The sequence below is a fragment of the Oculina patagonica genome, chromosome 12, assembly GCF_052425735.1.
Source record: "Oculina patagonica isolate OP01 chromosome 12, crgOcupat, whole genome shotgun sequence".
Classification (NCBI taxonomy): Eukaryota; Metazoa; Cnidaria; class Anthozoa; order Scleractinia; family Oculinidae; genus Oculina; species Oculina patagonica.
Window position 1 is genome coordinate 27,925,184 of NC_135769.1, and position 14,203 is coordinate 27,939,386.

At 38.7% G+C, this 14,203-nt stretch overlaps 1 protein-coding gene and 1 long non-coding RNA gene across 5 annotated transcripts in view; both read right to left on the reverse strand.

Annotated features, from left to right (window-relative positions):
- Window positions 1–1,072: 1,072 nt before the first annotated feature.
- LOC144633045 (uncharacterized) lies at window positions 1,073–3,116 on the reverse strand. Its single transcript, XR_013566991.1, has 2 exons — window positions 3,064–3,116; window positions 1,073–2,771 (listed from the first exon to the last, which is right to left on the reverse strand). It is a non-coding gene; the product is annotated as an uncharacterized LOC144633045 (long non-coding RNA).
- Window positions 3,117–10,373: 7,257 nt separating this feature from the next.
- Window positions 10,374–14,203, reverse strand: part of LOC144632797 (coiled-coil domain-containing protein 33-like) — a 31,017-nt gene continuing 27,187 nt past the window's right edge. For all 4 annotated transcript variants that reach the window (XM_078491531.1, XM_078491530.1, XM_078491532.1 and 1 more), the window contains 5 exons: window positions 13,908–13,932; window positions 13,109–13,195; window positions 12,430–12,477; window positions 12,158–12,235; window positions 10,374–10,970 (listed from right to left, as the gene is read on the reverse strand). In XM_078491531.1, coding sequence (XP_078347657.1) covers window positions 10,884–10,970; window positions 12,158–12,235; window positions 12,430–12,477; window positions 13,109–13,195; window positions 13,908–13,932 — 325 coding nt within the window. In that variant the 3' untranslated portion in view covers window positions 10,374–10,883. The remainder of the gene's footprint in view (window positions 10,971–12,157; window positions 12,236–12,429; window positions 12,478–13,108; window positions 13,196–13,907; window positions 13,933–14,203) is intronic.

Here is a 14,203-nt window from a genome sequence, read left to right on the forward strand (position 1 = left end):
TTCCCCCAAAATTGGTTAAAAATTGTACTTTTTGAAAAATACGTTTGAACAAGACTTTACACAACACTCAAGTAATATGGCCAAAAATCACTTAAAGGTCTCCAGGAAACAATGTAAATCTTTCCTCAGAAAGAAAGAACCTATTAGAACTAGTAAGGATGGTGCATCCTATTGTTACTGCGCACTTGTTCTGCGCACACGCAATGCATCAATCACACTGGGCGCGCGCGCTTTTGGTTAATTTCAACTACGTGACCAAGCGCGCGGGTAAAAAACAAGAAAGTTTTCTCTGCGACGAAATTCAGTTTATGGACATTTACTAAGCCAGGAACAGCGGAAACAGCAGAAGTTCAGTAACCATTGACCGCTAACCACTGAAATTGGCTCACGTTAACAGTTAAAAACAGATGGCTATGCGTTAAAACGTAAACCTGCAAACTGCTAACTACATATGGCGTAGATGCAAATATTTGCTAGGGAGGGAAAAATGTAACGGGCCCCAAATACCATTCCATAGAACTTGTAAACAACTCGTAAAACTTTTAAAAACGCGTGGCGACCCCTACTTTTTATTTTTTTTAAATGAAAGTGGTAAGTCTATAAAGCATATGTTTCATTTGTCATTAAGTGAAAAAAAATTTAGGCCGATTTTCTGGCCGTGCAAGTGAGAGCTGCTAGAGTCAAAAATGGTATTTATTATATAAACATCAGTGAAATACCAGGAAATCTATCGCGCGAAAATATCATATCTTCACACGTGAAAATAAGATGTTACGACCTTCAGACGACATTTTGCAAATCTTCGGAAATCTTCCGAAAATGGTGGGCAATTTTCGGAAAATCGTCAAAAACATCGTAATTAGTAGGTTTATATAATAAACAGAATATTACATGGTTGCTTGGAGATATGAAATTTATCTTCCCGTGTTCAAATCGATATCCCACTCGTTCGCTTCGCTCACTCGTGAGATATCGATTTGAACACTCGAAGATAAATTTCATATCTCCGCGCAACCATGTAATATCCTCTATTTATTAACCCTACATTAAAATATACAACGAAAATAAATTTCAGAGTATGTCAGTTTTAATTTTCTTTATTGCAAACCAGCAAGACCAATACAAATATCTTTTTTTGTTATTAGAAACGAGCCTAGCAATTAAAATTAAACCGAAGAGATATGATATGCAGATATGATTACCACTGATTATTTTTGTTCAACGCATGCATGCAGGTACAACAAACTGCTCATTAGCAATGACATTGTGGACAAATATTCACGAAAAATAACCTCTGTCCCTTTCTTTATATTTCTTGCAGTTTTAGCTCTTATTCAATTATTTTCTGCAAGGGTTTACACCTGCAAGATAGAGTTTATTCACGGTTTTTGGTTTACACTGTAAGTAACTTAAACTGAATTAATGAATTAAAAATATATACGAGAATTTGGAAATGAGCAAGATGCAAAATTAAAACTGCAATATTTTTAGCAGCTTGTATGTTAAAATAATTAATATGAAATATCAATTACTTAACTTTTATCATCCTGTAAAAAATGCAAGGCTTAGGTGATTCTAAAGCCTTAGGACTTGCACTATTTTGATAACAAGCTACAATTTTCTATTTTACTTGGACCGGTTTTTGTGAAAACATTTACCACTGTGTGCTCACATAGGTATTCGATTTTTTCAACTGATTACAAACTTGCTAATGCACTTCTATTAGTTAAACGTTAATCAACTTCCTCATGTTTTGGGATGAATATGAAAATCAGGCCAAAATATCAAAAAAACAAATTCTCCTAATTGGCCCCACACCTTTCTTTTCATAAGGTTGGGAGAAGCTACACTTGGAGGTAATTTTTTTCAACCCTTTAAGCCCTGAATGTCAATGAGCAAATTCTCATGTCGGGTCACCGCATAACTCTTATGGTAAGGCTGGGGGAAGTTAACAAAAAGTCACATACTTCTTTTAAAGGCAGTTCATGGTTGGCCAGGATTAGAGGTTATGAGATCTGCTTATCAATATTGCAAAGCTATAACAAAACAACAACAATTACTAAGTGTGGCTGAAAATGGGGAAGTGGGTGATAAAGTGCTCCACTAAAAAAAGTCAGCCCCTTGTATTCCTGGAGTGTCAAGCTAACAAAAACCTACAGCCCAGGGAAAGGCACACCCCCAGATGGAGAGGTGGGAGTAGGGCCTCCTTTAAGGGCCAACAGTGAGCATTCCTGGGTAGTCCAGGGAGTACAGAATAAAGGGAGTTTGGGGTCTGAAAATATCAAGTCTATGTGGGGGGGGGGGGGGGGGCAAAAGTGTGACAAGAGAAGCACTTTATCGTCACAAAAAGCAAAGCATTGCTTGCATGTTAAAATAATTAATAAGAAATATCAACTATACTTCGGACTTGCACTATTCTGATAACATGCTGTAATTTTGTTTTTTAATTAAACTGGTTTTTGTGCACATAGGTATTCGATTTTTCAACTGATTAAAAATTTGCCAATGCACATATTTTAGTTAAACAGAATATACAGAAAAAAGCAGAACTAATTTTCTTAACCATTGATGTGACATGTGAAGAACTTTAAGTTTTTTAAATTTAAAAGTATACTTTCTCGTCTGGCAAAAAAGGATAAGGGGTTGGATATTTTGGCGAAGCCTCCCCGTATTAAGTCTTAGGTTATATGCCACCCCCAGGGCACTTAACAAATCACATGTACTTATTTTTTACAGTATTTAAATTCTCTTTGATGATCTTGTTCTTTTACCTGTAAAAAAAAATTATTTTCAGTTAAATTTTCACAAAATTCATTAAATTTTGGCTCATATAGTTCAATTAATAGAGAAATTAAGAACGATACAAGTTTTAAGCTTGTATGGATCTGTTGACAAAAATCAACAGCAAGGTTTAGAAGAAAAATGAACACATTGCAGCTTATCTTATGTATACAGAGAACTTGTTTGAAAGATTCATACCATCATGTGCAATGATTCAAAGATAACAATGTTTAACCTTTCCTCTACCACTACTATTTTGATGATTTTTTTATGATGAATTACCTTCAGGTAACATTCCGGGGTGGATTTTGTCGATCAGGTTTGATGCTTCATCTCGGTTTTTTCCTTGTTTCAACGAAGTGGATGTTCGAAAAAGCTTTTACAATATGTAATGAGCGCTGTTACCCAAGGTGTCAACTTCCTAAAAATCTGCGAAGGCATTGCACTTCTTAATCACGGTGAACACACTACATTGGGTTTAACGTACGATGATACCATAGAAGATGGACCGACATCCAAGGAACCTTACGAATATAACGATTTCTACACTAACGATATGTTTTCCTTTCCGAGCAATGATCAGCTCATGAACATTTTTTTAGAACAATTTAAGTTGGACAAAGATGCGTACATTACGGAAATGCAAACGACTACTGGAACTGCAATTGCGTGTGATCACACCTTTAAAGTAAGTAGGAACATTGGCGTTGTCAAAGAAGGGCAGGAGGATAATTTCCTTAAACAATTTTCAAATCTTTACATCGTGCTCAACGAACATGGAGAAATATTCGACTGGAGGTTAACCAAAACTACAGCATTTGACGAAATCGAAGAACTGTTGATTGATTTGAGAGAAAGGCAGTCAAAACGGAACTTTACTATTGAGACAATTTGTATCGACGATTGCTGTAAAAATCACCAGAAGTATCAGAGCATTTTCCCCAACGCTGATGTGAAATTAGATATATTTCATGCTTGCCAGAGAGTGGTAAGGACTTTGCCAAACAAACACGTTTTAAAAAGTCAATTTGCAAAAGAGTTCGGATTGATATTTAGAGAAAATGGTGATCTTGGTGAACAGCGCTTAAGGAGCACCCCATGCGAAAGAACTATTGAGAAAAATCTTGATGGTTTTCTGAAGAAGTGGAAGTCCTCTTCTAACACATGTTTGACAGAAGAAAGTCTTAAACAGATTGATGCCCTTAAAGTGCATATAAAAAAGGGCTGTCTTTCTGGCATACCACCTGGATTTGGCACTGAGAAAAATGAGCAGCTCCATAGACTTTTAAACAGGTCTCTTTTATCGGGTGCCACACGAATCAACATCGAATTAGCAGTGGCTCTTATAAGTGTTCTTTTCTATTACCACAGCAAGAGGGTCGCGTCAAATAGAAAGCATAGCTGCAGCTCCAGAATACAGTGCGTACCGCCGATTGGACGACATTCAAGGAGCACGGCTGTCGTGGAGGCAACCAAATGGACACCTTTCAAAAAGCAAGAGGCAGAAGAACGCTTAACTGAGTCTATGTTTTCATATGACCGCCAAGAATCACAACAAGTGAATAGTGAAAGCATTGTCGTAACACACGCAATTGACGATGTTTGTTCAGAAAACGTGGCGGAAAGTATCCTTAAAGCGGCCCTTGGTAATTATGAAATTATAAAGAAATTTTCAGAATACAACTGCAACAGATCAATTAATGCCGATGACCTTCTGCTATTAACTAATATCCCAGCCGGCCTAACAATGTGCCATATGCAAGACATCGAGAATGAAGAAGATCTTTGTGACCCAACTGTTGCTGAACATACTGAAACCCTGTCTAGAAATCTCGGAGGATTTAATCTAACAACCGATGTGGTACCAAAGGATGGAGACTGTGCTTTCCGCAGTATAGCTCGAATGTTACGATCTATCTGCAATAATCAAGAGCAACTCGAGGTACTCAATCACCTGACATCAATCGGTCTTTGTCAATCTGAAAATAAAGACACAGTCACCATGCGGAATTTGTTCGTCGATGAATTGCTGAAATTTGACGAAGACATTTTAGCCTTTTTCACCGACCAAAGCAGGGAGGCATTGGAAACCAAGGCACTCGAGTTCAGAAGGCAGGGGACATTTGACACAGCAATCGGGGACGTTGTCATGAGAGTATGTGCCCAGTTGCTACGAGTGCCTATCATGGTGGTGACATCTCTTAACTCTCTGCCATGTGTACCTTTCCTTCCCAGCAATCCACTAACCAGCAAACCTATTTTCGTAGCCTACCATTATTATGGAGCAGGTCACTACGATGCCACGACACCATTAGGTAAGATGAAATAATTATTAATTACAATGCACAAAAATAGCAGTTTAAATTATAGGAAGTACACGGAAATGTGCTTCTTCACTGAATCAAAAATGTTTTCATGCAGTGTCAAAGACAACCTTTCATAACATATGAAAACTTATCGTTTTTAAACAATCAGTTGTGAATTTGCAATTTGTGCTGTTACAACTACTCAATTACAAAAGGGACGCAATCGTGAAAAAACTAGTTGAAAAACCAGTGTTATGCAGCCAAAATTAAGTATTGATGTGTGTTCTTGAACTCGACTTTCAATTCAGACCATTCACTGAAAGAAAAAATGCTGAAATTTATTGTTTCCGTTCTGCTTTGCGATTGGTTAACTTTGTCTGGGTGACCCCGGTAACTGTAGCACTGTATGATCTTCAGAACATATGTGCAGTTTTTTAGGATATCAACAAAACGCAAAATAACTAAAAGATTTACATGTAAGTTGCTGATTAATATCTTTGAACTTTTTTTGGCGTCTAGGTGTGCAAGACAGGGGTAAGTCGGACGAGAGGCAAGAACCCAAAAGCCAAACTACTAAAGAAAATGTCGGGTGTAAGTGTGGCAGCAATATAAAGTCACGAGATAAATTCGCGTGTACCAAAAAAGGAGGAACGGCTCGCTGCCCTTGTGTTAAAAAAGGTCAACCCTGTAACCGCGATCTGTGCAAGTGCCGCTCCTGTGGAAACGTCGACAAAAAAGGCAACGAAAAACCAGTGATTCAATGCAGATGCGGTGAAAAGAAAACGAATGAGAATGCAGAAAAAGCTTTTTGCGTAGACGCCAAAGGACAAAACAGAACGAGATGCCCCTGTTTTACAGCTGGTTTAGGATGCATAGGCTGCAAGTGCTACAACTGTCGGAACATCTTTGGAGTAAACAACATTAATACTCCAACAAAAGGAAATGGCAAACAAAGAAAAAGAAAGTCGATGCTCTCTTCCCCACCTTCTCTTAAAAGGCGTCGAGGAACTGAATATTTGAAAGAAAATAACGTTGATAATATTGCGGCGGGGTGGAGTCAGATAGAGAACTGTGTGCTTGATATGACGGAAAATTTCATTTGCTCTTCCAGTTTAGGACCCACTAAAGAAAATATCTGCATTTTGAACAATTTTGTAATCGAAAGTAGATATGCAAAATGTAATTCGTTAATTTTTAACGGCCGAAAAACCCTCGCGCAAATAAGTGGAAAACTGACTTATAAATACAGACGCACGGAAGCTATATGGCAGTTGGCTAGTGGACAGTAAGTTTGAACCCAAAGATTAATTTTCATACGATTTCCATGGTTACGTTACGTCACGCGGCACATTTTTTTTATATCTGTATTTTGTTGTGTTGAAAGTGGATCGAATTTGTTTAAGTTTTTTAACTCATAAAATATTTTTACACCAGTAGCGTCAAGACAACACTCGCAGTTCTTTGAATAATGAGTGAACGTTTGTTTGATGCCATTTTTACTGATTGGTCCAAGTATGAGAGCTGGAAACTGTTGTAGCACTACGCAGTTCAAAGTAGTAGTTGTCCATTCATTAAAGAGGTTATAGTTGTACTAGGATAAAAAAGTTAATGGTCTGTTTCTTCTGATTTCGAAACCATGTATATTAAACAATTCCATGTGATATTTAAATTTACAGAAGGCATACAAGTTACAATTAAAGAAGAACTTTCCAATTTCTAGAAAAAGTACGTTTCGATGGCACAGACATCTTAGTCAGTTACAAAGGGAATTTGATGTTTCGGATTTAATTGTCCGCCATTACTAGCGGTGCAACCCTCGTAGAACAAAGTTGATTTAATTATTTATTTACTAACTAAGGAAATGGAACGAGGATAAAGTGAAGTCATGCTGTATACACTTACTAGATTGAGAATGTAGTGTGTGTGTGTGTGGGTACACGGCTAATTTTTTATACAGCATGGGAGTTTTGGGCTTTCACCCACTGCAACTTTTTTTGGCCATCGGGTATTTATGAGGCTGACAGTTCCTTTTTAGAATAATACCTAATCCGTGGCTATTAAACGCGATTTTTTTAAGCTGTCAGTGATTTTCTTTTTTTGTTAAGAAGCCATGTTAGCCAAGTAAGTGAAGGAAGCTAAGTGAGCCAAGTGACCTAAGTTATCCAAGTAACTCAAGTAAGTGAAGGAAGCCAAGTTAGCCAAGTGACCTAAGTTATCCAAGTAACTCAAGTAACTCAAGTAAGTGAAGGAAGCCAAGTTAGCCAAGTGACCTAAGTTATCCAAGTAACTCAAGTAACTCAAGTAAGTGAAGGAAGCCAAGTTAGCCAAGTGGCCTAAGTTATCCAAGTAACTCAAGTAAGTGAAGGAAGCCAAGTTAATCAAGTGGCCTAAGTTATCCAAGTAACTCAAGTAAGTGAAGGAAGCCAAGTTAATCAAGTGGCCTAAGTTATCCAAGTAACTCAAGTAAGTGAAGGAAGCCAAGTTAGCCAAGTGACCAAAGTTATCCAAGTAACTCAAGTAAGTGAAGGAAGCCAAGTTAATCAAGTGACCTAAGTTATCCAAGTAACTCAAGTAAGTGAAGGAAGCCAAGTTAACCAAGTGACCTAAGTTATCCAAGTAACTCAAGTAAGTGAAGGAAGCCAAGTTAGCCAAGTGACCTAAGTTAGCGAAGTAACTCAAGTGAGTGAAGGAAGCCAAGTTAGCCAAGTGACCTAAGTTATCCAAGTAACTCAAGTGAGTGAAGGAAGCCAAGTTAGCCAAGTTATCCAAGTAACTAACTCAAGTAAGTTTAGGAAGCCAAGTTAATCAAGTGACCTAAGTTATCCAAGTAACTCATCAAGTAAGTGAAGGAAGCCAAGTTAGCCAAGTGACCAAAGTTATCCAAGTAACTCAAGTAAGTGAAGGAAGCCAAGTTAATCAAGTGGCCTAAGTTATCCAAGTAACTCAAGTGAGTGAAGGAAGCCAAGTTAGCCAAGTGACCTAAGTTAGCGAAGTAACTCAAGTAAGTGAAGGAAGCTAAGTGAGCCAAGTGACCTAAGTTATCCAAGTAACTCAAGTAAGTGAAGGAAGCCAAGTTAACCAAGTGACCTAAGTTATCCAAGTAACTCAAGTGAGTGAAGGAAGCCAAGTTAGCCAAGTTATCCAAGTAACTAACTCAAGTAAGTTTAGGAAGCCAAGTTAATCAAGTGACCTAAGTTATCCAAGTAACTCATCAAGTAAGTGAAGGAAGCCAAGTTAGCCAAGTGACCAAAGTTATCCAAGTAACTCAAGTAAGTGAAGGAAGCCAAGTTAATCAAGTGACCTAAGTTAGCGAAGTAACTCAAGTAAGTGAAGGAAGCCAAGTTAGCCAAGTGACCTAAGTTAGCGAAGTAACTCAAGTAAGTGAAGGAAGCCAAGTTAGCCAAGTGACCTAAGTTAGCGAAGTAACTCAAGTAAGTGGAGGAAGCTAGGTTAGCCGAAGTTATCCAAGTAGCTCAGCGAAGTTATCGAAGTAGCTCAAGTAAGCCAAGTTAGCCAAAAGTGAAGTAAGAGATTAAGCATTGGACCATAATGCACTTGTATCCATTAAGTACCCACAATGCAATGTGGGTATTCAATGCACTCATGGCATTCACCCATAATCAAGTAAGTACGTAGTATAACAGTCGCATAGTGGCAGAAAGCGACGCAAAACCAACCTCGTCCCCAGAGCGCTTTTTTTGCGTGGCCATGTTTTGTTGGTTATATAGAGATATGTTCTTGGATGCAAAAACTCTTTGCAATGTCAAATATTAGATCAACAAAAATACGGATATTGACACTCAGCCAACAGAGTATGAACAGGGTTTGAAAGGGTATTTCCGGGATTCGGGATTTGACCAAAATGTGGTAGGGAATTCGGATTTGACTGCTCCCCGGGTAGCGGGATTCGCCAAATTTTGGGCACGGGATGCAGGGTCTTTAGCCTGTCTGTCGGGAATTCGGGAAATTGTCACGACTCACATAAATGTTCTAGCATCGAAAGCGAATCAACCAGGCGAACGCTAAGCCGACTTCCCTTACCTACATTGTTCAATCAACGAAATGCTGCTCACCCTGGAGACCTGCTGCGGTTATGAATACGAAAGTAGTGTCTCTTTTCGAACCAAACTATAGAGAAGACGCGGTCAAGGCTGTTCTTGTAAACTTCATATCAAGGACACAGCGCACGCGTACGACACGCATACAGGACGAACCGGGATCACGCTGTCATGCTCTTTCATCATCTTTCCTGTATGAAAGGCACGGAATTCAGAATAGTGGTAAAAAAAGTGCAGAATGTCGAATTTTCCTGAAAAAGGAGCGGGAATGCGGGATCAGGACCCCACCCCCTTCCGGACGCTGTATGAATCTTACTTCATATTCTCTCAGCATCCACGGATATGATTGGTTCTCCAATTGTTGTCTATTAATTGTCATTATGAACAAATTGCTATGATGCCCACAAATGGTCTTGGATACCTTGTTAGACGTAATCCGTACATACATGTAACGACCCGCGATATATGTAGTTTGTGCAGATTCGACCGAAGCTTTGCAATGAGCTGCAGGGCTGCACTGTTTTTCCAGCTTTAAAATTAGTTTTTTTAGCCACATAACACGTGATGATCTAAAGAGCGTCTGCGTAGGAGGCTATGCGATATGTTGACAATTTGTTAAATAATAAAATATTAAATGCATACGACCCTGCTCGATAATAATAACATCTTTTATTTAGACACGATAAATTTATAGCATAGCTGATGTGGACGTGTATAAGTTAACTAAGAAATGATCACAGCAAGAAAACACTAAGACAAATACTGTATTTATTCGATTAAGCGCCCTGGGCGCTTATTAAATGTTTGGACCTTGAGAATGGGGCGCTTATTCGAGGCCGGGCGTTTTAAGTCTCGGTTTCAAAGAGTCAACTGTGGAGCACTGTTTGACTACAATGGGCAAGTCATTCCATAGCTTTGGTGCAATCACTGAGAACGATCTGTCACCATAGGTAACCGTTTTAGTCTTAGGAATAGACAGTAGGTTTAAGCTACTTGATCGTAGTAGACGATGAAGCGTGTAGTTAAAAAGCAGGTCATTTAAATAGGCTGGTGCAAAGCCATGGAGGACTTTGTACGTTACCAATAGAATTTTAAAAATAATTCTTTCTGTCACCGGAAGCCAGTGTAAACTCTTTAAAACTGGAGTGATATGAGCCAACTTTTTTGCTCTAACAGTTAGTCTTGCGGCTGTATTCTGCAGTATAGACCAGTATAAACATTTTGCGACTAAACTAAACCTCGCCAAACGCTTGAGTGTAGAAACATCAGTCACGCTTTATTTGTGAACAACTATCATGTCTGAGCCTTCAGGCCAACACTTAACTTGTAACATACAACCAGTTTAAACTGAATTGTACACCTTCAACATGTAATATACTGTTCCTGCGTACAACAGGCATGCATGTTTGTCAAGTTGAACAACGTACGCTGGATCACCATAAAGCTGTTTAACGCTAAACTGGTTGTAGTCCTTGTTTAAACTTCCTTGACCATGTCAGCACGAGTAACGAAACCCAGCCCGGTTAAAAGAGCTATTGTCAAGGCGAGACATGTGCTAAGCTACCAACTGAACTCCCTAGTGAGAAACACGTTTCCATCAAGTCATACGCTGACTGCCACTCGATACTCATTACAAAACATGAAGAAGTTAAGAGTGTACGCGATTTCCAAATCCAGCTAGAACCCAATCTCCCAGACAATGACATTACCCGTTTGAGACTGGACTGGGTACAAGGTGTTATCTTCTTTCCAATGGATCCAGTTTAGGTGAAGGTCTCCGAGGACCCAAAGATCTTGAAGGCGAGGTAGGTTTTGGTCCGATATGCTGTGGACAAACAATCAACTTATGTAAGAGGTTGGTCTATAAACAGGTACTTTTCCAACAAATCGGGAGGAAGGGCGGAACAGGTATAAAAGGTCAAGTCTGCATTCGAGCCTAGCGGACATCAGACCGGAGCTTATACCGGTTTCAGTAGCATGACGCGACTAGGAGTATTTCTACTCCCCCCTGGATGGGATACTAGTTCATCACAGGATAATAATAATAATAATAATAATAATAATAATAATAATAATAATAATAATAATAATAATAATAATAATAATAATAATAACTTTATTATTTCTATAGCGCAAAAATCCATGTACATATGATCTAATGCGCTTTACACTAATAACTATCGCAGGATTACAACAATAATGTACTTATAAAAATTATTCATATTATATATATAACTATAAAAAACCGATGTGATCGAAAAAAAATCGTTTAAAACCCTAAAAAAAAAAGATTAAAACCCCCAATACACATCTCGCCCCTGTCTATCTTAAATAAAAATCTATGTTAAAAACACTACGAACACAAATTATATGCTAATTTAAAAAAATGAGTTTTTAGCTGTGACTTAAAACTTTTTAAATTGTCCAAGGCTCTCAGATAATCTGGGAGGGCGTTCCACAAAGTTGGTGCAGCGGCAAGGAACGCCCTGTCTCCTGTTGTCTTCTTCACTTGGTGTGGCTGATCGAGCAGAAAGTGCTTTGTATTTGAACGAAGCATATAAGTAGACTTTGGCTTGAGTCTTATTAATTGATTAATATATGTGGGGGCACTACCATGTATAGCCTTGAATGTGAATACAACTATTTTAAACATTATGCGGTATTTAACAGGTAGCCAATGCAGGTCTTTCATAACCGGATGAAGCCCCAACATTAAATTCACCGGTACCCATTTATATACTTGGGTGGAGAGAGGTACTATGAGAGTAAAGTGTCTTGCGCAAGACCACAACACAGTGACCCCGGCCAGGGCTTGAACCCGGACCGCTCGATCCGGAGTCCAGCGTGCTAACCATTAGGCCACCGCGCCTCCGGTAACAGGTATAACGGGAAGTGATGTTTGAGCTTATTTTTAAGGCCAAAATTTATGTCTGAAAAATTAGGATGCATAGAAGAATGTGGTATTTGGGGAGTTTGGGGAGGGGCTATTATCGGAGAGAAAGCAATACAAACCCAGTCTAGTATGTCTATAGAGGTGGACGAATTCTTATATCCTGTTTTCTGAGCCACAACACTTTCATTTAATTTCATCTGCAACGAAAAAGAAAACAGATAAGGTTTCTTTCAAATCAGCAGTTATATTATAGTTGTTTGGTGTTTCTTTTTAATAGTTTCAAAGAATGATCTCTATTCAGCGCCTGAGTTCAAGTGACCAATAAAGCCAACAAACCTAGCGGCAAGGAAACTTTCTTTTACAGCAAAGAACGACAAGAAGAAAGTATTACCTGCAATTCAGCTTTGTCTTTCGCCCATTTTCTCACGTTATCTGCCAGCTAGAGAATTCATTATAGTGTTAGCATTATAACTTTTGTTAACCGAGTTATCGGTCCATACAGTAAAATACGGAACAAGCTTTCTCCCCATATTTTCGGATTGGGCTACAAATCGACGGGAAAAGACAGGAATCCGTATCTTATTATTCAGACCAAGCAAACATAGCTTAACGAGATGTTTATTACATCTGTCACTCTGGCGAAGGAACCATCAGATTTCAAGTCAAGTCAGATAGCTAATACTCATCACATGTGCGCCGATGTACCTTAATAAAATAAAAATGTTTTCAAACTAGGGACCGAAGAAAGAAAAGATAGAAATCCTGTTTAAAAACCAAAATTCTATGACACCAAACAAAGTAATATTAATTATTGCCTTTGTATTTAGGAACAGATCGTTTTAGTTCAGCATATTGTACTTGTTATTTACGTCATTTCTCATAACACGTCAAGTTACATTTGAGGTCGTTAATTTCGGAGGGTTGCAACTTTCGAGAGTGGGGGGGGGGGGGGGGTGGCTTCTTTCAGGCGGTAGGGTCGCTACTTTCAGATAGGGAGGGACGCAACTTTATGAAGGCACACCACAGCAACTGATACATTTGAATAAACATAATTGTAAATTATAGTTTACCTGTTTTTCAAGTGCAAGAATTCGTCCTTCTGCTTTCTCTAGTTTTTCAAAAAGCTCCAAACGCTCCATATCCGACATTGGTCCGTTCTATAAAGACAAAAATCACGGCAAAAACTTCTTTTAGAAATGCGATTTCATCTCAGAAACTGCCGATTACCTTATTCAGCGGACACACAGCTGGTCCAGGGTTCGCAGGCTGGCACAGGTTTATTTAGACTGTCCACAGCCTCTCGATTTTTCAACGCAAAAAAGCAATTGATGAAGGCACACCACAGCAATTGATGTACTTGTTTAACCATGTACATTTTAGTAATATTTTTTTAGCAATATTTTTTTCGCTCCCCGCCCCCCAACTCCCTTGCTTCTTCCGTTTTGCGCTTGCGTCCAGTTCTCTTGCCATTCTCACCGCGCGCTCATCCATCGAAAAAACACGAAAAAATAGAGGGCTGTGGACAGTCTAAGGTTTATCTGACAAGGAGACCTTGTGCCAACTTGGACACAATTCCTAGTTATCTTTTCCTTTTCTGTTCTTTTTTTTCAGGAGTCTAGAAAAAGCAGTCAGAAAACTGGTTTTTTTTTTTCAGACTACCGAATCGCATCCGTCCCGAATGAAAAATTGGACTTGAGTGGAAAATGATTTCAGCCCAGCAGAGTTTCTCAAGACGACATTTACAGGGGGAAAATCTTACTAAACAGAGTAGTTAAGCTTATTTTATAGTCGACAAACTTGTGTTTACTCAATAAACATGTTTACCAGTGCTTGTTGTAAGCAGAATTCATTTGAATTGCTTTTACTTACACTCGCCGCAGGTTGACCAGGGGATCTACAATAAAAACAAATTGAAACAGTTCTGCTGTTAGCCACTTCTACAGAGCAGAGCTTTGTTACCGAAAATGTCCTTGTTGCATCGCACAAAAAGTATCCTTTACTGAATTTTTCCAACGAAAATGAAAAGAAAATGATCTACATGAAATAGCACGTTTACTAGCTGTCTGTTAACAGGCTTTTATCTTCGCTCTTTTCCCTTTAAGAGACCCGTCTTTACAGGCACCGAGCTAATGAGTGTTGACAATCAGCACATATCCAACGATGAC